General features: G+C 38.1%; 1 protein-coding gene across 1 annotated transcript in view; it reads left to right on the forward strand.

Moving 5' to 3' along the window:
- Positions 1-21490: 21490 nt before the first annotated feature.
- The window catches only part of SEPTIN7 (septin 7), a gene marked incomplete at its 5' end in the record, with an annotated part of 53334 nt that continues 51176 nt past the window's right edge, over positions 21491-23648 (forward strand). The window contains 2 exons of the mRNA XM_054571310.1: positions 21491-21517; positions 22828-22930. Of these exons, the coding sequence (XP_054427285.1) occupies positions 21491-21517; positions 22828-22930 (130 nt within the window). The remainder of the gene's footprint in view (positions 21518-22827; positions 22931-23648) is intronic.

Raw genomic sequence — 23648 nt, forward strand, 5'->3', positions numbered from 1 at the left:
GAGGGTCAGTCACTGCTGCCGTAGGCCACACCACTTTGGCCCTCGATCACTGTCACCCTGTACTCCCACGTGTGCCCATTCATTCCCTGAACTAGAGTGTGAGCTCCACGAGGACTGACCCCGGCACAACAAGGGGAGACGGCAGTGTGACTGACCGCGGAGTGCAAACTGCAGCAGCCGATCCCCTGGCTGTGCCAGGCCACCAAGGTGACAGCGCTAGGCGAATGCCGGGGCAATCGGGGCCTAATCTCACTTTCTAACCCGAGTCAAGGAAACGGGGCTGGTTGGGGCCATAGACACTTGCCTCCAAGTGTCTCTTCCTTTCACTCACAAAGCCGCCAGGTCAGTAGCGAGGAGCCCAGGCGTGGACAAGGCCCCCGCCCTGGGCGCCGCTCCCCAGTCTGGCCTCTTCCAGCGGCGCCTCTCTGCCTTACGCCAACTCCGTAAGAAGGCGCTAAGGCCAACCGGGCGGTGTCCGCCTCCCAAGAACGTCACGTGAACTTGCGCGGGGCGGCACTCACCGCGGCCATCTTTAATTCGGGCAAAACCCCACCCTCGCACCCCACCGGCCACTCCCTCTCATCGTCCCAGGCTTTTCACTGACAAACGTAACGTGGTTTAAACTTAGAGACAATGTTGAAGAGACTTGCACATAGGCTTGCCTACCCATGACGCCTGAGGGGCCAAATCCCGCCAATTTAAACATGGCGGCTGTACCCGAACAGCAAAAGAGTGTGAACGCCAATGAAGTCATGCTTGCAATGGAGCGGAGCAGCGAGGCGGGGAGGGACTAATCTCGCGAGAGCGAGCCTGCCTCCGCTCGCCCGGAAGCCTGTGCTGAGGGGGCGGGGGCGGAGGCGGAGGAGGGAGCGGGAGTCGGGTGAGAGCCCGAGGAGGAGTCCGTCTGCTGTCGGCTGCGTAAGCGGGGCAGCGACGCCGGGCGGCTACGCCGCGGAATTGGCGTAGGCGCCTTTGGAGAATCCGCGGGCTGCGCCGCTCCCGGGCTGGTCGCGGAGGGGGAGGGGATGTCGGTCAGTGCGAGATCCGCTGCTGCTGAGGAGAGGAGCGTCAACAGCAGCACCATGGGTGAGCCTCAGCTTTGGGCCGCCGGGGCTCGGGTCGGCGGCTCCGGACGCGGAGGGGGCTCTGCGGCCGCGGGTCCGGGCTGGGGGAACGCCCTGAGGCGAGGCGGGGGCAGTGAAGGAGTGGGGTGGGGGCGACGGCGGGCCCGGGGCGCGGCGGCGGCGGACCCGGGGGGAGGGGAGGCGGCGGCGGTGACAGTTTGAATTGAACGTGAGGAGAGCGGCGGCGGCGGCGGCATTTCCTGTGCCGCGGCGGGCAGGCCAGGGGAGCGGGTAGACGGGAGCCGCGGCCTCCGGCGCCGCGGCGGGAGCAGCCCGAGGGGGTCGTCTTTGCCGGGCCCGCCGGCTCCCGCGGCCCTGCTTCCCCCGCGGTCGGCCGCAGCGCCCGTGGCGAGCTTCCCTCGTGGGCGCGGGCCTGGCGCGGAGGTTGGGGTGGGTGGGCCAGCACCGAGGGCGGCGGCGCGGCGAGAGGAAGAAGGATGCGCCGGGCTGCTGCTGCGGTGAAGGCGGCGGCGGCTGCAGCGCTCCGGCATCCGCGTCGCCCGCTCGCTCGCTCGCTCCCCTCCCCGCCGCTTGGGGCTTCCTTTCCGCAGGCGCGGCCCCGGAGGCCGGGGGATGGCGGGCGACGCTGGAGGACGGAGGATCGGGAGCCTGGTTTTGGGCTTAATTTTTCAGGGAAAGGGGAAAAGACGCCAGAGAAGGGCGCCCTCCCGAGGAGTGGAAAGGTGGGCAGGGTCGCTGCAAAAGGGAGGGACCCGGCTGGAGATAAGGCCTGGGGGTGTTTCAGGGAGTTCATTTTGGAAAACATTTCAGTATTTGCAGTTACTCTCTTGAGAAGCCCTTTCATTTTTTTCCCTCCCCCACGTATTGGAAAAAGAGCAAGGCCATTTCATTCACATTTTCCACTGCCGAGTTCCATTTCATTCTGTGTGTGGAGTAGGAACTGAGCCGCGAAGGCTGTTGGAGCACATTTGCGTTCGCTGGGCTGCGTGGTGGGAGCGCCCCGTTTCCAGTCCGGGTTTCTGTGCTCTGTGGGGAGCACTCTGTGGCATCAGGTGCTTGCCGGGCTCCTGAACTGTTGTCCTTGCGAGTTTATTGTTAGGCTTCAACTTTAAACTCTTTAAGATTTCCTGTGGTTTATTTCGACAAAAGGGGGAGGATTCCACTGAGTGCCCTTGAGCAGCGGAGGGAGCGGGCGGTCCAGGTCCAGCGGCACGTTGCTTGTGCTGCGTATTTCTGGACATGCAGGTGAAGAACGCGGGCGCCCCCCCCCCCGCCCCCAGCTTATGAGCAAGTTGAGGGGAAACTTCGTAGGAGGTAGGTGCACAGGCAGAGGGAGATGCGGATGAGATGAGGTTTACCGAGTCCCCGTGGCCCGAGGGGTGGCACCTGGCGGGACGGGAACGGTCCCCAAGCTCGTCGCTGCGGCCCGGGTCCTCGTTCCTCCAAAGAGCCGGGGCAGGGGCGCCGGGGGAGGCAGGAAACAGGCCTGCGTCCCACCGCGCTGTCCGGAGGGCGCGGCCGGAGGACCCGGGGCGGCGTGGGGCTGCGAAGCGGATAAACGGGGAGGCTGCGCGGGCGGGGCGGGCGGCGGCCGGCCCGGTGAGCCGGGTCCCCGGGGCGCCGTGAGGGAAAGCGCCGCGGGTGCGCTGCGGCTCGGGGAACGGACGTTCTGAGCGGACTGTGGACATTCACTGTGTGCGTGTCACGTAGATTTCAGTGTACAGAAAAGATATCTATTTGTAATTTATTTAAGAATTTTGGTCTCTGGTTTTGTTTGGAGATAAGGTATGCCACTACATAAAAGGTAGTGTTATAAATAGATTATATTTCAGAAGTTTGTTATAAAGGTCGTTTGGATTTCCGGATTTTTTCCCCGCAGAAATAACCGCCAGAACTTCTGAGCTAGCCTGAGACAAGGTAGGACTTCCCACGGACCTAAAGCAATTGTAGAGGGCTGACAACAACACAGGCAGAGGCTTCCCTTTACATCCTCCGCCCGCCAAAACAAAAAACAAACAAACAAAAAAACCCCAGAAAGCTTGGGGAGGAGGAAGAATTAGATCTATGTTTTCCAAGGTCTCCCGGATGGGGATAGTCGATGACTTCGAGACCAGTCGGAGTGAAGACAGTGGTAGAGAGAGCACTTTGGTTTCAGGCTTCTTATAATTTAATGGTACGCATACATACTCTCTCTGCACTCTGCTCTGAGTTTTGCCAATAGAGTATTTATTGCCAATGGTACCTACTAAATTACCAGTTGAGAACCATGTTTCACATTTTGACCTAATAAGCTCTCTTTAACTTTTGATTAGAGGTTGAAAATTTTTCTTTTAACCTTTATGTTTTTTACTAAATTTTAGGACAAAACAATTGGTATGTTCTTTTTTAATGGACTAACTTTGAACTGTAAATGACATAAGATTAATTGTACAATGAAACTGATGTAAAAAAAAATGTGTTTTTGCAGAGAAGAATTTTAAGGTAGCATGATTATAGGGTAGGCCTGCCAGATGAGAGCATACTGTTAAATGTAGACTGTTGGTCTCTACAGTGGTGTTTTGCAGACTGCAAGTGGAGACCTCTTAGTTGGTCTTGAAATCAATTTTGTGGATTTCTACTGACGCTTTTTAAAAAGTAGGAAAGAAATAGAAGGTAATACATTGCACTTAATATAAAATTTGGGGGGGGATTAAATTTTGTTTCATGAGTATTGTCTGGAATATAACATTTATTTTTTATTAAGGATTGTGGTCAAAGTTTGTAAAAACATTGGGGGTGTGGGCTGTGTACAAGAGGTAGGAGGTCTTGGTGCGAGGAGGAGACTTCAAATGCTATTGAGTCCATGTGGGTTTGCCTTATTTGGATTCATTGATTGTGTACCCCGTTTAGCTGGTGTGGTTAGAGAGGTCTGGGGCCTGCTGCTGGAGAGCATCTCCTCACAGCCCCCTTGAGAACCACTGCACTGGGCGATGGAGAGCCGTTGAAGGACCGGAGGAAATGGAGAAGCAAGAAGTCTTAGCTCTCTTGTCCATTCTTCTTCCTAGAACTACTACCACTTCATACTTAGTATTTTTCAGACTTGGGAATCAGAATCACCTAGGTAGTTTGTGTATGTGCATGTGTGTGTTTATCATTTAATTTCTGCAAAATGTGGTAATTACTGGACATACCATATTATATAATACTAGGTCAGTATTTTCCAAAGTAGAGTTAATGAACCTCATGCATGAGGGTCAATTAGGACCCCTTATATAAGTGTCCTGTGCAAGTGTACCATTTTTAATCTTGCAATACAGCATTTTTGCTGTAACTTTTTTATGCTTAGATGTTTTAGATATGTAAGTTACTGTTGTGTTATAATTGCCTATAGCATTCAGTACAGTAACATGCTGTACAGGTTTAGCTTAGCAGCAACAGGCTAAACCATACAGCCTAGGTGTGCAGTAGGCTATATACCACCTAAGGTTTGTGTACGTGCACTCTACAATGTTCACACAATGACAGAATTGCTTAACCTCATTTCTCAGAACATATCCCCATTGTTAAGTGGCACATAACTATATGAATAGGCTGTGATTTGCTTAACATGTCCCAGTATTTTGTTTAACCTGTCCAGTATTTTACCCTGTAAACCATGACATAATTAGTAACTTGGGACATTGATCTTTTCACATGTGTTAGTATCTCAGAGCTTTTGAACTCTTTGACATGTGACACTGTCAGTTAAAGCGGTAGCATTGATGATAAGTTGTTACTGGCTTAGGACTTTAACACTCAAATTCATTCATTTAACAAATATGTCCTATTAGGGAAAGTGAGGTAAATGCCATGACAGTAGAAATAGAAAGCATGGTGGTCAAGAGCTTAAATAGGCCTGGATTCATGTCTGGAAAACTTAACAAAACTTTTTGTTTCCTTCTCTAAAGAAGGACCCTAAAGTTATTGAAAAATTAAATGAGATAATACATGGTAAGTTTTTAGCCTGGCACATAACAAGCGCTCAGATCTTAGCTTAAAAAAAGTTATCAGACTATATGGCAATTGACTATTTACTTTTCTGTCTCTATTGTAACTTTCTTAAAGTCGAGGACTTTATTTTGTTCACTTTTGTATTTCCAACCTGGCATTTACTTAGTATATTATTTGTGATGTGATTTAAAGGTAGGTATACAATAGAAAGAGCAGAGAGAAGGACACCTTTTCCAAATCTTTAAAGGTGGGGACAAGTGATTTGGCAGAGGAAGGATAACTTACTCTAAACTGAGAAATCATGGTGGTGTAAGTAATGAGGCTACAGACGGAAGCAGAGACCTTGTGTGTTCTGTTGAGGATTTAAAAAAACCCCTTTCTTGAAGGATTTTAAAAGAAGAATGGTAGCTGTGAGCATCGCGATAATTTCAGTAAAGAAAGAGCAGCAAGGTGGGGCCAGTGAATTAAGGAAGTTTAAGGTAGCAGTCTGAGGACTAAAAGATGAAGGACATTAACTAAGGCAGTGGCAAAGGACATGAAGCATAGGGGATGGTTGTGAGGCGTGTGGTATATGAGGAGATGTAAATGGTGGGTAATGAATCCAGAAATAGCTGAGCTTTCTGGAGTGTATGGGTAATGAGTAAGAAACATTTCTTGAAATAGGTAATCTAAAACATGAATTGAGAGGCTTTGGGGACTTTTTAAGTGGTTGTGTGTGGTAGTTTCAGCAGTAGAGTAGGAGAGATCTGGGGTGGAAAATAAACATTTTAAGATTATTATAAACTGATTCACTTGTGCTTTGGATTTTTATTTTTAGTAATTGAATATGGCATATTGAACATAAGCTATACTGTATTTTGGTCAATTAATTTGTTGGTATTTTTTAAAGAGTTGGTTGATATTTGCTTTGGTGAGTAGGGTTGAAGGAAATTGGAAAAAGGCTATTTGTGTGAAACTTCTGTACCCTTCAAAGTAAGACAGACTGAAATCACCTATTTCTTGAGTAGTATTAAAATGTTTATTTATTTAAAGTTTCTACTGGTGTATTTCACAGCAGTAGCTGTTTCAAACCAAGGGTGATGGCTAGTGTTTCTTTACACAATGACATTTTGTATCTTTGTATTCAGATTTGTATCCTTATGTCCATTGGATTGTGTAATCAGAGTTCTTTTTGGGGAAGATTTTGATATAGATTGACAATCAGTTTTAGAGGATACTGTAAATATTTTGAGTGACATCATTATTTGTTAAGAGGAGGCAAAATATTCATAGTAATTTTATCCCAGTGCTTTCTGTTTATACTGTTATTAACATAGCCAGGGTACTGCTTCACTTGTTAAATGTAATATTCTGGGATGTGAGGTGATCTAAACAAAGAAAATTTTTTCAGTAACTAATATATTGAATATCTTTAAGCAGCAACATTTTAAACTATTTTTAATTTTAAAAAGTTTCATAGGTATACTTAGTTTCTTTCACGATTAATATAAACAAATTAACCAGGAAGGGGAGGAACCATTAAGTTATTTCAATCACTAAATGTTAATTTGTGTTCTTTTTAAACTGCATATATATTTTTCATGGTTGTAATTAATGGTATATTAGTGGTTAGTGGTTCTTAATCATGGTCAGGCATTGGAAACACTTCCAATGCTTGACACTTGGAGGCTCATTAATCCACTAGGTGTGAGGTAGAGGTTCAAACATGTGCATTTTCAGTGTTTTAGTTAATCTGATGAACCAATAGGGTTGATAACCTCTGGTGTGAATTACATATTATGAGGAAACATGTAAAAGTACTTTGTAAACTCAAATTTAGTACAGAACCAAGATGATATTCACTTTAATATAGTTTTTGGTTTAAGAACCTATATGAATTAAATATGGATCAAACATGTATTAAATATGTACATAGTATTCAGTATTGATATGCTAATTTGCCTAGCCATTTTATATTGTACTTTCAGTACTTTAGAATTATTTTAAAGAATGTCTTTAAGCAAACCTCTTCTGTATTCCCTAGTTATTTTCTTGGGGTATTTGCTAGTTTTGTACATTAACTAGTTTTAATTTATGTTTCTCACATTACTGGAGAGAGATTTGTTATATATAAATTGATCAGCTTTCTTATTTTCAGTAGAATATACTGAACTTCTTAAAATCACCATCAGGAATATTTGATTTTGTGCTGTGATTTATATAATATGGGGCTATTAAATAATGCAGTATGATGGTTGTTTATGCTTTTTAACTATATATACATTGCTTTTCACATTTTTCTGCTCTACGGATGTGCCTACCTTCTTCTGTCCTTGAAATTTGTAGCTATCCAATTTACTGATATAAGTTTTTGTGATTTAGTTGCTCAAGTTTTATTTCCTGACTCATTTCTCTATGAAAGATATGCTACCTAGTAAGCATTGAGTTAGATTTCCATTTCTCTTTTCCTGCTATATTCTATATAATTGAAATGCTGAGTAAAAACAAAATAAAGGAGAAATATTTCATGTTACAGGTATATACGATAATGTGCAAATAGAAAAGAACCTCAAAAACCAAAATATGTAATCACTGTATAATAATTTGCAAAGATCATACATGCTCAGAGGACAGCTTGTAGTCTTTTAGTTTTCTCATTACTGAGAAGGGTGAATCTAGTAGTTAACATACCTCTAGCTTAAGTTTGGAAACGTGAAAACTTGGCAGAAAGGATGAAATTAGTAATCTTAGATAGAACTATAGTCAGTTCTGTCTTGGGTTTTGTATTAGAATATAAAAGTTGGTCTAACACAGAACAACTAGGAGTTAAATTATGAGATGATTCATTCAGCTGAGAGTCGAAAAGATAACTAGATGACTTAGCTGGCAAGTGGACTCACCCGAAGATGTTAAGTTTGTGTTTGACCATGGTGCTGTCCTGTTAGAAAGATAATTACATAGATGTAGATAGAAACTTTGATTTGAATCTGTTAGACGTTTTGAGGTAGGGCTGAGAGATTCCATTAATATTTTTAATTGAAGGGTGAGTGTTCTAAGCATAGTTCGTCATTCACTAGTGAATTGCATTTAGCAAATTAGGATCTAACCAAGTTGAACAAAGGACTAGTTTCCTATAGAGTAGTTTCCTCATTGGTCTTATTGCCTCCAGTCTCTTCCCATTTCGTTTAATAAATTTTTGTAAAATTATTGTATCCCAAATACTACTTTCATAATTGGCCTATTATAGAACTTTAAATGTCTTTCTATCTATAGTACTGGCTTCTAAGGTTCTTGTTAACATACTGTTTCCTGGGCCCTACCAGCAAGATTCTACTTCTCTGATTTCTAGGCTGAGGCCCAGGTATCTGTTTTTATAAATCTCCCCAGATCCTTCTGATGACAGCCAGGATTGGGAATCACTTACCTGCAATGTAAAAACCCAGAGGCCTTAATAATTGTGCATTGTACTTACCGTGTGTGGAGTCGCGAATATTTCATATATATCTTACAGTAATCTCAAAAAGACATCATCTCAATCTGAGGCTCAGAAAGGTTATGTAACACACTCACCGGAGCATAGCTCTAAGGGCAGATACTGGAATGCATATTTCTAACTGTATTTACATTGCTTTATGATTCTGTGTGTCTTCAGTTAAAAGTGAGGCAGTCATTTCAGTTCTTCCTTGGTTTGGCTTTTTCCTTCTTTTCAGATCAAATTGTGTTTTGTATTCTTGCTTCTGCTTATGCTCTTCTCTCCCATCATCTGTTAAGAAAGGTCCAGATCAAAACTACTCATTTTGGAAAACTTTCCCAAACTCTCTGAGTCTTCGATGATCTTTCCCTTATTTTTGAACTTCTTTAAGACTACTCTCTTAGTAGGTATGCACTGTCAATTTTTTATGTATTATCAGTTGTTTAATATTACAAATATTGTTTGTGCGGGGTAGCATTGCAATGGCTCATATGCTCTTTTGAGCCCCCCACTTATTTCTGGTTTTATTATATATAGTACAGCTGATGAGTAAAATGTTTTTTTATCATGAAACGTAAGTTGGAGACTTTGGTTATGTATATAAATAAAATTAGAATTTGTAGTTTTGAGGTATCAGATTATTTTGATTATTTTAGTAACTCAATGAAGCAGGCTTCTCAAGTCTTCGGTTGTAGACTAAGTTTATAAAAATACATAAACATTTGTCATAATTTATTAGTAATTTTAACAATAATATAATTTGGTTTGGAATAAGTTCTTGGGAACTGTATCAGTCTACTTGGGCTGCTCTAAGGGAATACTACAGATTGGGTTGCTTAAACAACAGACATTTATTTTCTTATAGTTTGAGGGTTGGAAGCCCAAGATTAAGGTGCCAGCAGGTTTGGTTTCTGGTGAGGTCTCTTCCTGGCTTGTATATGGCCACCTTCTCAGTGTGTTCCCACATGGCCTTTACTCTGCACAAGTGGAGAGGAAGAGAGAGAGATGTCTAGTGCTTTTTTCCTCTTTTTTTAAAGACTATCAGTCCCATGGTATTGGAGCCCTGCTGCTTTAAAGCCTACTTTGGAAATGATATAAAATGTTATTAATATTTATATTGATTGCATTTGGGCATAGTGAGTTAAAGAAAATTTATTATTACAGTTGATTTTACCAGTTTCTTTTTGTTTTTTTCAAATGTGATGACTAGAAAATTTTAAATTACAGTGTGGCTTGTGTTATATTTCTCATGGACAGAGCTTGTCTAGCATAAGTTGAAAACTCACAACCTTCTGAGGAAGTACATTTCATCTTTGAATAGCTGTCATTGTTAATTTTTTCTTCCTATTTTTGTATGTATCTGAAGTTTAATATTTGTATTCAGAAGTTCTCATTTATTCCTTGAGATCAAAAAGATAAATCTAATTTTTTTTTAAATATTACTACTTAATAGTTTGAAAACAGCCCTCTCTGAGTCTTTTGTAGAGACTTTTAGTCTTTCCATTTCCTTTAACAACATTTGTATGGCAGGGGGTTATTTCCTTCTAACCAACATCGTTACTCTCCTCTGAACTTTATTTGGTACATATCGCTGCTGACACCCAAAAACTGATTATCTTGTGATCTTATAATTGCATATCAGCATACAACTTATCTTTTGTCTCATCCTACTTGTTATGTAAGTCTGTTAATGAGACCCAAAGTTAAATTACCTTTTAGGGTAGATATTGATTTAGGGAGCATAGTGTCAGCTAAGATGTCTCTGCTTTTTCCTCTTATGCTGTTGTTTTATCTTCTCTACCTTTTTTTTTTGTAGTCAGGAACTTGTTGATTGGCTGAAAAAATGTCCTACTGTGTTCTTACTTTTGTAGTCTCATTTTATAGTTCTGATCTTAACTGAAAGCTTGTTTTTCAGATTGTGGTTTGGGGGCGGGAAAAAAGGACATGGTTTTGGATCCACATATCTCCATGTTAAATTTCATTGGGTTCTGAGTGTGTCGTATGAAGTTTTTGTTACCTTTCTCAGCTTTTATCATCTACCAGTGTGACAAGCATATCGTTCATGTTTTTATCGAAGTGGTGAATGATGTTATCTGGGTTTAATTAAGGATGGATCCTTGTAGTACATAATTTTATTGAATTTGACATACAACTAACCAGTTATTAGCCCATCAAATAAGATATAGTTTTCCAGCCTTTATTTCTCTACCTTGCCTGTATTCACATCATGATCTCAATCTTGTCAGTTATCTCCTATAATTTTTCCCTTTGCAGTCTAATGAACTTGTCAGAAATGGAAAATAAAGAACATCTGATTTATCTATTTAAAAAAACATACTGACTTGTGGTGAACATGACTTCATTTTCTATGTGATTTTTTTTGGAAATGCTTCAGGTTTCTCAATAACTTGGAAAACAGAAAATATTATAAAACTAAATTACCTCCAAGTCCAGTTAGCAAAATACAACCAATGTTAAAATTTGAATATACATTTTTTCCAGCTATTTTTGGTAAACTTTTTTAAAAGCAGTAATAGGTGATGGCACATGATTACATTTTTCTTTGGTACTTATGCTGTCATTGGTAGGTGTATGGTTAACTTTTTCAGAGATTGCCAAACTATTTTCCTACATAGTTGTAACATTTTACTTTCTCATCAACTGTGTATAAGAACTGTAATTGCTTCACATAGTCACCAGCACGAGGTGGTCACTCAATTTTAGCCATTCTAGTAGAATTGTAGAGATACCTCATCATGATTTTCATTTTCATTTTCTTGATGACTAATGATGTTGAGAGTTTTAATCATGTGCTTATTTGCCATCTATGTCTTTGGTGGTTTGTTGAAACGTTCGGTCCATTTTTAAGTTTTGTTATTTGTCTTACTGACTTGTATGTTTTAGATATTAGTCCTTTGTTGAACTATTCAAAAAACTTATTTCTCCTCATACTGTACTTTTATCTATTGTCTATAATCTTTGCCTATCAAAGAGCATAGTTATTACCATGCTCTTTGCTTTAATAGTTATTTTCTATTATGCTACATGTTAAAAATTGGGTTCTTTTGTAAGGAAGAACTGTTCTTATGCAGTCTTCACTCATTCAGTTATTTGTTAATATTGATATAGGCACATGAGTATTAAGTTTATCAAATTGTCCTGGACTTGACCATTTCAAGCTGGCTCCTATTCATCCTTTCAACATGCCCCATCAATTTTCTGCTGCACTTCCTTGCTTTCTGGTTCATCTTACATTATTCTTTCCTGAGCCCCAGAATCAGTCATTTTTCCAAGGAGTCCAGGTTCCTTTTATTTGGAAATAGTACTTAAAATGCAAGCTCTGGCCCTGGCCAGTGTGGCTCAGTTGGTTGGAGCCTCATCCCATGCATCAAAATAAAATGCAAGCTCTGAGCACCAGAAGTGGTCATTGCTTTTGGGGTATCATTGCTTTTAGGTGTCTTTAGCAGATCTAGGAAATTGTTTAATTACATACATTCACACATCCATATTAATTTCTACATGTATCTAAGTGTGTATAAATACTATATATGTATGTATATTGATGTAAAAACCATAAATCCATACTGATACACCAATCCCAATCCACTAACACAAGGATCAGTCTAGTCTTTCTCTTTTCCTTATTTGTAACTCCTTCAGCCGTGAAAAACCAGGCTGTCATCCACAATTTGTTTACATATTTGTTCAGTTCTGATATACACATAAATGTAGTTTCAGAATTGCTGTTAAAAATGTATTTACTTACTATGATATAGTACTTGTATATACTTTTTATCTTCAGTCTTAGTCAAAATAGAGTTTTGTTATGTTCTTCCACACTCTGTTAAGTGTGGTTATGTTACTGATTTGAAATGCAGTTAACCTCATTTATTACATCTCTTCTAGTTCATTTTGTGTTCTCCTCATATCCTGGCTGATTTTGGTTATTTTTTTTATTGGAATACATGAAATATTACTGTGGTGTTAATAGTCAACTCTATAAAACAGTATGTCCAGAAGTCTCCCTCACACCTTATATCTCTTTTTACCCTACTGTGATTTCCCCTTTCTACCACAGTTCCACTCATTCATGTGGGTAATCAGTTTCATTAGTGTCTAAGTTTTCAGTTCTTTCTATGTTTTTGCATAAATGAGAAGATTCATGAAAGAAAGGAGATATAAAACTTATATGTGAAAGGTAGTGTGCAGATCTTCTGTTTCCTTGCTGATGTTCTGTCTAGTTGTTTTATACATTTTTTAAAAACGAGATATTGAAATCCAGTTATTGTTGAATTATCTTATTTCTCCCTTCCATTTTGTTAGTCTTTGTGCATTTTGGGGCTCTGTTGTTGGGGAATATTTGTTTATAATTGTTATGCTTTCTTGATGAATAGATATTTTAATCAGCATAAAGCATTCTTTGTGGTAAAGATATTGTGGTGTCTGTGTTGTAGCCACCCTCTCTTTTTGTTACTTTTTCTAAACCTTTTCTTTTAAGCTGGTGTTTCTGTGATTCTCAAAAGTGTTTCTTGTAGGCACATACAATTGAATCATGGTTTGGTTTTTTTTTTTTTTCAAATTCATTCAGCCAATCTGCCTTTTGATTGGAATGTTTAATCCTGTTACATTTAATCTAAATACACTGAAAAGTAAGATTTACATCTGTCAAGTTGTGAAATTTCATTTCAGTTATTGTACTTTTCAACTTGGGACTTTTTTTTTGGTTCTTTTTAGTAATTTCTCTTTATTGATATTCAGAATTGGCAGACATTGTTTTCCTGCTTCCCTTTAGTTTTTCAGACATGGCTTCCATTAGTTTTTGGAACATATTTAAAAGAGCAGACTGGAAGTCTTTGTCTTACGTCTGGGTTTTCTTGGGGATAGTTTTTATTGATTGCTTTTTTCCCCTTTATATGGACCATACATTCTTGTGGGTTGTTTTTGTTTGTTGGGTTTGTTTTGCATTTCTCTCTCTCTCTCTCTTTTCTTTCTTTCTTTCTTTCTTTTTTTTTTTTGAAACTGGACTTCTAAATAATACAGCGTGGTGATTCTGGTCAGGTTCTCCCTCCATCCCAAACCCCAGGGATTATTGTTGTTGTTTGTTTAGTGACGTTGTGGGAACTAATTCTGTAAGGTCTGTTTTCTTTGCTATGTGTTGTCATTGAAATCTCTGGTTATCTTAGTGGTTTGGTTATCTTGTAGGATTTTTCAGGGAACCACCGGACAGGTCAAATAATGCTGCTTGGGGTTTTTTTTGGAGTGGGGCTTTGAAGGAGCCTGTTCTGCTTCCACTTGGAGACAGGCTGCTGATTTCTATCATTTTTATGTGTTATTGGTTTTGAAGGCTACTGTGGAGCTGGGGAGGAGAGGTGAGAATGGACAAGTTAAAATGCAACAAGAGCTGCTGTTTGTGTTTTTGTTTTTTCCTGAGATTCAGTCCTATTTATTGAATAAGCACTCTTCGGATTGCTGCAGGCCTTTTAATTTCCAGGGTTGTGAAGAAGTTGATTGTGATAATTTTGCCAACTTTCTCATTGGTTTTAACGGAGAGAATTTTCTGAGATCTTTACTCGCCAGTTTCTTTAATGCCATTCCAGTCTGTGTTCTTTTCATTGTTCTCCAGTGTATACACAAGAAAATGTTTAAAGGTAGGTAATATTGTGCCCATTAATACAGGTTTCCTCTGCCATCCGAAAGTAGAGTGTTCCTTTGAAATCTTTTATAAGCTGAAATGTGTAAAGCAAAGTAGTTATTTATATGGAAAAATTTTGAGTGTTTCCAGACCCCCAAAATAACCTAACAAATCATATTAAATATGGTTAATTATGTCCAGTTTTACATTAAGTGTAACACCCTTAGTGCTCTTTTTGGTTTTTCTGATACCTTAGGATACATCTTGCTAACAGATGCACAAAATAAATTGAGGTAAAATGCATTTGCTAACAGACACAGTTCAAAGCTATGGCGGCTTGATGTTGAGATGGTGAATGAGTAATTCCCAGGGAAGGAAATTCTAAGTGCCACTCTCTTGGCTCTGGGTGTGCACCACCCATACAAAGGTTTGCTGTAAATCAAACACTTAATGCTATTCCCCGTGCCTCCCCTACCTCCCCGCCCCTCACATGTACACTTTCTTTTCCCAAAAAAGCAACAATCCTTTGGATTTCTTTGGTTAGTGAAAACAGGTACTAATGTAGGTCTTTCATAAAAGTGAAGTGGCATAATGTGAACTTTTGAAAAATGGAGGATGCCTGTATTAGTTTTTCCATTCAGCATATTGTTATTTTTCCTATCCTTCTAAAACTTTTCTTATAATGGCTGGGTGGTATTTTAACATATGGGACTACCATAATACATTATTTTGTTCACTCAGTTTTTACAGGTTTTCACTGTTGTCGAATGTTCTTCTATTTTAATTTTACATACTCCCAAGAATATAAATTTGTTAAAGTGGAATTTGTTGAGTCAGAGAACATGAATACTTAAGCTTTTGGTCTGCATGCTTTTCAGGAAAGTATTTTAAATTTTATATCACCAGTCATGCAACAGTGTTCCTATTTCCCCACATCCTCACCCAGTATGGGGTACTACTTACTATTCATTTGTTTGTACTCTCCAGTAGATCTTTTGGCAATGGTGAAAATGCTCTATATCTATGAAATGTATATCTAGTATGATGGCCACTAACCCCATGTGGTTCTTGAGTACTTGAAATGTAACCATTTCTAAATGAGGTGTGCTGTATTTCAAAAATTATAAAAGAATTCAGAATAATGCATAATACAAAATGAAGCCTAATAATTTTTTATATTGATTGTTGAAATATTTTATGTGCATTGGGTTAAGTAATGTCTATTAATAAAGTTAGTTTCACCTTTTAACTCTTCTTCAGTGTGCCTACTAGAATATATACAATTACGTATATTATTTACCTTATATTCTTGTCAGACAGCACTGGTTTAGATTGTAGACCATTCTTCCTTTAAAAAGCCTGTCTTACTTAAAACCTGTGCTCTTTAATACCTTAAATTTGTCAGCTACCACATCTGTTTTCTCCTTATTCATTAAAGATGGCACTGAACCCTGGCTGGTGTGGCTCAGTGGATTGAGCGCTGGCCTGTGAACCAAAAGGTCGCTGGTTTGATTCCCATTCAGGGCACATGCCTGGATTGCAGGCCAGGTCCCTGTTTGGGGGCGTGTGAGAGGCAGCCAACTGATATTTCTCTCCCCCATCCATGCTTCTCTCACTCTCTTTCTCCTTCTCTTCTCCCCTCCTGAAACTAAATAAATAAAATCTTTTTTTAAAAAAAGATGTCACCGAACACTCAGCTTTCCTTTCCTCCCCAAATTCTTCCATGATTCTGGAGCCTTTTTAGCACCCATGTGTAAAACTTCAATAATTTAGCCCTACAGCTTTTATGTTTTGCTTGAGCCATCATTTTAACGGCTCCATTTTGTCATCATGTGGAACTTCTGTTCCACTTCTAAAACCTTAATTTTATGGACCATTCTAACCACAATTTCACATTCTTTTAGCTATCTTGCTTCTTTACTTCCTACCTTTCATCCTTGATGCTCTTCTTTTTTGTTCACTGAAGTGTTTCAACTTGGGTCCTCCGTGATCTGGGTTTTGCTTAAGTTTCCTATGCTTTAGCTTCTAGGCCCTGAAAATAAGTTGTGTTGAACTGTTTGCAATTCATATAAAGACATCATGCACTCCTCTGGTTTTTGGGCCTTTGTAGTTAACAAAGAGTCTGTCTAAGACCCATATTCTCCAGCACCTACCGACGTTTCTTACCAGACCCAGTCTTACTAGTCCTTCAGGATCTAAAGGATCCTGATTGGTTGTTGTGTTTATTATGCTGACTTTTCCCTACCCTGTGGTCAGATCCTTCCTTTTCTGATCTCATAGCTATCCTTCTGTGCTTGCCCACATCAGTCGTATTTATCACTGTTATTATAATTGCCTTCTAACTTACCTGACCTTAGATTCTTAGTTTCATAAGCAGGGACGTTGTTTTTATTCACTTTTACATCCCTAATTGCTAGTACATAATTGTAAGTGTTCAGTAGCTATGTTGAATGAATGAAAAGTATGGTCAGTAATTCTGTGAGTACAGCTCTAACTTCCAAGTTCAGAACAAAAAAAAAATATTTAAATTTTAAGTTATCTCATTCTGACACGTGTTCATGGAATTAAATATTAAAATTTTTTGAACAGATTAACCAAGACTCCTAGGTAGAAGTAAGAAAATAAAAGTTTGTTCCATTAGTACAAAGTCACTTATCAGTAAAAAGGGAGAAGCAGGAGGCATTAAAACTAAGATTTGAACCTTTAAAAATATTGGAGGAGAGGGGACATCAAAGCTAACATTTAGGACATGCCTATGTAGTCTTGTAACATCTTAGTATTCTTGCTACAGTAAATCTAGAATCTAGGTATTTGTATACCGCTTATATTTAGAATTTTTTAAACATTTAAATGAGAAAATTCTTTCACTTTTTAAATCTAGCGTTACATAAGAGGTAAGAATTTTACTAAGCAAGTGCTAGACACATATCTGTGTTAAGAGTACTACATAGTAGGCAAGTAAATCAGTGAATTAATAGCTTTTCCTTTTGTGTAGTGTGTAGTTTTTGTATATTTAGAATTTTAAATTTTAGGAGAAAGAAACTTAGTTATTTTTATCAATGTGTAAAGCAATATACAATACACCTATATTTTAAAACCTAAAGGTGTACAAATTGAACTTGAAGTAATTAGGAAACACCAAGTGTTCACCTTTGAAGTGCAAAGTTATTGATATAAACCTTGGATCTTTGTAGCCTGATTTTTTTAAAAAAATTGTGGTTACTCAGGGGAGAAACAGAATTCTGGTCTAATTAAGGTAATTTGGGCTGAACTTTTCATTTTGTAATGCTGGGGGGAGGTGGGGATTGAAGGTTTTTTTTAGTAGATTCTACCAGGAGCATATCTTAATTTTCCTCAAATTCTGGTTTTGTCAGTCTTCCAGTGTGTTACAACATTCCTTGATAATTTTATTGTTATTACTGAAAAGCATATTTAGTAATTTCCAAAATAAGTTGCTGCTTTTGTCTTTGGGAAGATTTATTAAAGCAAATGTTAATATCCAAACTTTTAAAAATGATAATGGGATTTTAGATGTCACAGTTTTGGTAACTTTATTCTTTGGAATTGGAACAAATGGCAAGAGACTACAGAGGATTCGAAAGGGTTCCAATAAGCTACCCATTGGTACTTGCTTGAAGCATCTTGTCCTACAAATATAATTGGGTTCTAGAAATAAGGTTAAATAAGTTTAACACTGAAATTATTGGATGTTGTGTTTATTGTATTGACTTTTCCACAGGCAGTAAGCACTGAAATTGCAGTTTGATTTTCTATGAATTTTGATACAGAGATTTGACATCTCTATATATTGGGTTGGCCAAAAAGTTCATATGTTTTTTTCCATAAAATAAAAGACATTTTTCATTTTCACTAATAACTTTATTGATTTGAATATTTTGAGTATGTTGGCCATCTCCCATGTGGTACAACGTTGATTGTTCTCAATTAATGTCTCAATTTGATTGCTATTAACTTCAACTGGTCTACCTGGCCATGGAGCATCATCCAGCAAGAAATCTCCAGCACGAAACTTCACAAACCACTCTTGACATATTCAATCAGTCACAGCACCTTCTCCATATACTGCACAAATATTTTTTTTTGCATTTTCAGTTGCATTTTTACCTTTCTTGAAATAATAAAGCATAATATGCTGAAAATGTTGCATATTTTCTTTCCTCTTCAATATTAAAATGACTAAACAAAAAATTACCAATTTTGCTAAGTTTTTAAAAAAATGTATGCAGATGTATCAGCTGTCAGAATACAATGTAACAAAATTGTTTTGAATGACATTAAAAGAAAACTAAATGCTATTAGAGCAATCTTATGGAAAAAACCAAGTGAACTTTTTGGCCAACTCAATAAGTAAAAGATTTTGTAAATGTGTGTATACGCTTTTAGAAAATATGATTTGATAACTATTTTTTGTTATGTAACTGATGCTTGAAATCAAATAATACTCTTAAGACCTAAAGGTATTTTAGTAAATGTACTTTCATCTATCTTCACATACTTATAAGTGTCAGAGTTATATCACTCACGCCTAAAAATAATGTTTCTTTATTCAGAGATTATATTTCATACTGGCACTGTGAACATTTCATTTGCGCAGGAAAAAACCATCAGTGGGCGGTTAAGTCTTGTGAACAGAGTGTGGTTGATTTTAGAATTTGCGGTAAGGAAAGATTCTTATGTGAGAGATCTATATGTTTCTTCTCTTTGGTCATAGTTTCTTCCTCTGAAAATGTATTTTAGTTATTCAGCTTTTAATATCACCTATGTGTCAGCACTTTGCTAGGAATTATAGAGATGACATGGATCTCTCATTCTGAAAAATCAGTCATGTGGACTGACATGTAACATGTTTAATTTTAAAATAATTTAAAATACAGTTATTTAATATGTTATAGATACATGGTAATTTTTTATTCTCAAGCTAATTACCTTTTTTCCTCACTATGTTTCTAAGACTGCTCTTATCCCAAGTTACAAGTAACCTTCTTATTTTGAAATTTTATGGTCACGTCTTTGGTATTTCATTTGACCTTTCGGTAGAGCTTAATGCAGTTGAGGGATCTTGAGCCAATGTTGGTTCTTCCTCACTGATTGATCTTTCTCTCTCTTTCTCTAATATCTCAAGGTTGGAGTGCTCCGGGACTCTGTCTAGACGTATTTTTATATATAGTCTCTCCTTGGGAATCCAGTCATCCCCAACTACTATCTATATGCTTATGATTCCAAAATCAAAATTTTCAGCACCAACTAACCCTAGAATTTCTGGATTTATTTAACTGACTGCTGGACATCTCTTCTTGAATATATAGTAGGTACCTTATACTTAACATGTTCAAGGCTGTTTTTGATTTTGGCAATTTTGGCTCTCCCTTCCCAGCCTTTTCCTTTTCTGTTGTTCCCCATTTCCCTAGGAGATATCATTAGCCTTGGGGTTGTTCAAGCCAAAACCCAGGAGTTATCTTTGTTCTCTTATTTCCTTCACCAGTCAAATCCAGTCCATCAGCTGTGCCCTGACAATTCTACCTTCAAAACATATTCTGAATCCTTATCTCTTCTTGCTTCTACACCATCTAAATTTAGTGCATCCTTTCTTTCTTGGACTATTGCAATAGGCGCCTTACTAGTTTCCTTATTTTCACTCCTCCTCCTCTTAGCGGTGAGAGCTATCTTTAAAACACAAATCAGGTCAGGTCACTTGCCTGTGTGAAACCCTCCAGTGACTTCCCATTATACCTAAAATAACATCCAAATTTCTTTTGTCTGGATCCCACATGACCTGGCCCTTGTCTACCTTGCTGACCTCATTTTCTATCCCTTATCCCCTGGTCCACTACTTCACATTGTTGTAGTTCATGTACCTTCTTTTTGTTCCTGGCAGTAGTAAGTTCATCCCCACTTGTAGAGCGCACTACTTTGCCTAGAATACTTCTCTCCTTTTCTTAATCCAGACCTCAAATTAATCTGTATAGCAAAACTGTTCTAGGAGTTGAGGATAAAGCAATGAATAAGGCACCTGGGCAGACTCTGAGGCATTTTTCTTACACCTTTTGTCTTATGGGTTGAATATACAGGCTGTAATATTTTCTCTGAAACTTTTTCAACTCTCCCAGATGGCTTTTTCTTTTTTGATGCCACTGTTTATATAATTCAGTAGTCTCTACTTTGATGAAGCTTACGTTCTAGTTGGAGGTGGGTTGGGGTGGACATGGCAGTAAACAAGATGAGTACACTGCGTGTTAAATGGCGGTAAGAGCTAAGGAGAAAATCATAAAGCAACAAAGTGCTAAAGTAGTGAGTGGGGTTGTAATTTTAGATAAAGGTGGTCAGGGTGGGCCTGGCTGTAAAGATGACCGGTGAAGAGATAGCATCATTATCATCATTTCAGGTTGTGATATAACTCATATATTCACATCAGTATCCAATAAAAACTCACACTTTTCATTGACATTGTGTCCAAGGGTAGTCTCTTCTTTGTGCTTCCTTAACTGCTGTTCAGTTTTCACAGCTCCCATTTACTTCATTTTTCCATTTGCTGCTACTTGCCCTCTACCTTCCTTCGCTTTTGTGTATCCATCCATAAGTCCGCATTTCTTCCAGTTCTGAACTTTAGTTTAATTAATAGAACTTGAAATACAGCACTGTGTAAATATTTTATCTAAAACATTTGTCTTTACCTGAGCTGGGCTTTTTATTTTTTTAATTGAGAGAGAGAAAGAAATATCTATTTGTTGTTCCACTTACTTATGCATTCATTGATTGCCACCTTCCATGTGTCCTGGCTGGAGATCAAACCTGCAGCCTTGGCATATCAGGATGATGCTCTAACCAGCTGAGATACTTGGCCAGGGCAGATCTGGGCTGTCTTAATCCAATGACTGACAAAGTCAAATTTGTATTTTTTTATTACTGGGATTAAAACTTGACTCCTGTATACCTCCCTGAAACTTTACTCTTTATAGCTTTCCCATCATTTTTTGTAAGACTTCAGGTGCAGGACATAGTAGTAATTAGCTTTTATAAAAAGATAGGAGGTCTTTTGATCTATATTTCATCAGGAGAGCTGCTGAAAATGAATTAAACTCACTGGGCCTTGTATCCCACGCACAAAAAGTACTATTGACATGTATAGAGAAAAGTCTGCCTTAAATTTATTTGTAATTTACCTTTGATTTGTTGAGTTACATGTAAGTAACTTTTATTTTTCCCTCTCTTTTGCTGTGTTCCAACGGATTGCCTCCCCTGTTTGGACTAAATGCGTCATCTACAATTCTTGGAATTCCTCGTTTACTGTTCCTCTGTGGATCTGTTCTGTTGGAATCTGGAACACTGGAATGATGGAAACGTGTTCTTTACAAAGTAGCTGTGAGTATACTAGATAATTTATACTGGTACTTTTTTTTCAGTCTAATTTAAGTTAATTTAGACTTAAGTTGGATGAAATGAGAGCCAAGGAAACCTTAAATTTAATACATATTTTTAGCTCTACACATAGTAGGCTTTCAGATGTGTGCTTTTAAAATACTATATTCTGATCAGTACCCTAATTATTATATTTAAAGTTAGGTTTTCAATTTAATTGGCTTGCTTATTTTGTCAACATTTGACTTAAAAATTAGTTTATATGAGTGAAAAAAGGGTAAAAGGTCATAAATGGAATATTTAGCTACATATGTGATACTAATGAGGGATGCAGACTGTTCTTTGTTAAATCCAAATGTGTTGAAATGCCTTAAACTCATGAGATTTTTTTAAATAAATTAAATGTGACAAAAACTTAAAAGAAATGAGTACCTCTTAGGAATATTTTGTCATTGTATTTTAATGATGAATAAGACCTACTTCTAAGTAAAATTATCCAGTAAGACTCTTCTCAGATGGTCTGAACTATGGACAGTTTTTCTCACCAATGGGTAAGTTAAAAATCAGACTTACTTACTATACCATTTTAGAAGTAGTTCTCTTTGAATTACTTATGAAACTATTATTGAGGTCATCAAAGAACCAAAAACTGTACAGAAAATTTAATTATAATTTAAGACCTGGATAAATCTGATGTCCCTGATAATGGAAGCAGGAGGTTTGTGTGAAACCTTGAAATGACATAAATGGACCTGTTACAACAGCATGAAAGATGTTGTTTATTGATTAACACTGATCATGAGAGCCTTTAAGAATTTATGGAAAAACTGCTTTAAACTCAACATTTTTATTTCATTTTATGAATAGGAAAATAAATTGCAGGAAACTCATACCTGTGGTAATTAGTATGAACAAATGGAATACTTAGAAAAGTTCTTAATATAATTTTGAGGGGATTTGATTTTTTTTTATTGTGAATAAACCCTTTTCTTTCAGTTTATCGGTCAGAATCTTAATTGCAATTAACCTACTATAAATTGAAATATTTACTCTCAGGCAGATTTTTAAAATTTTTATTTTATTTCCTTGGATTTTTATAATTGACCATTACATTGTCAGTCAACTCATGCTCAGTTCATTTTGTCCATTTTTGGAATTAATATCTTTATTGGCGCCATTATAAAATCAGTTTGATTTGCCGTGATTAATACTTTGTATAGTTTTCTAAAATAGGTTAATAAAGGGAATTTGAAATATGCAATAGAAGAGCTTTGTTGCTATATGAATAACCTGACCCTTCTTTCTTTTCTCAGCAACAGAAGAACCTTGAAGGCTATGTGGGATTTGCCAATCTCCCAAATCAAGTATACAGAAAATCTGTGAAGAGAGGGTTTGAATTCACACTTATGGTTGTGGGTAAGATATGATTTCTCGCTAAAATTGAATTTTGATCTAAATTTTAAGCTATTAACTCTGAGTGAATTTAAGAAAACAATATCCAAATAACTACAGGGATCATGTGTTATATTTTCTCTTATTCTGTGAATACATTTTAAAATTTAGCTTGGTGGTGTGATGGGATTTATATATTTTCTTGTCTCCTTTTTTAAGATGGCACAATTTTGGAATCTAAGTAAAAATTGAGAAATAGCGGGGTGGAATGGAGCATTAGAGAAGTTATTTTTAATTGGTAATGCTACAAGAGGAAATAGTATCTGGTATTACTCATTTCTCCAGGATAACTCCCCACCCCACCCCACTCCGCCACCCTGTGACTTAACACTAAGTAGCGTGATGGATATACTAAGTAGTGTCATAGCAGATGAGCATTTACCTTAAACATATGTGCTCTTAATTTGAAAAAGAAGGATGGAATAAAAAGGATCACAGTCATGCAGAAGACTACCCCAGGAGTTTATTCATTGAGTGTAAGTTCTAGAATGAGTGAAATATGACCTTTCTTATTCTCTTGTTCAGTCTCATTTTCCCTGTGCTTTTCTTTTGAATACCTTACCCTGTCTGTAGTCCATATTAAGAGATTGTTAAGGGTTATTTTTATTACCCTTATATAACATCATTATCTATGAAGAAACACATTACCATATATAATATTAGTAATCTTAACTACCAGTGT

This window comes from Pteronotus mesoamericanus, unplaced genomic scaffold (genome assembly GCF_021234165.1).
Source record: "Pteronotus mesoamericanus isolate MK-2021 breed Mesoamerican mustached bat unplaced genomic scaffold, CSHL_Meso_final contig_220, whole genome shotgun sequence".
Lineage (NCBI taxonomy): Eukaryota > Metazoa > Chordata > Mammalia > Chiroptera > Mormoopidae > Pteronotus > Pteronotus mesoamericanus.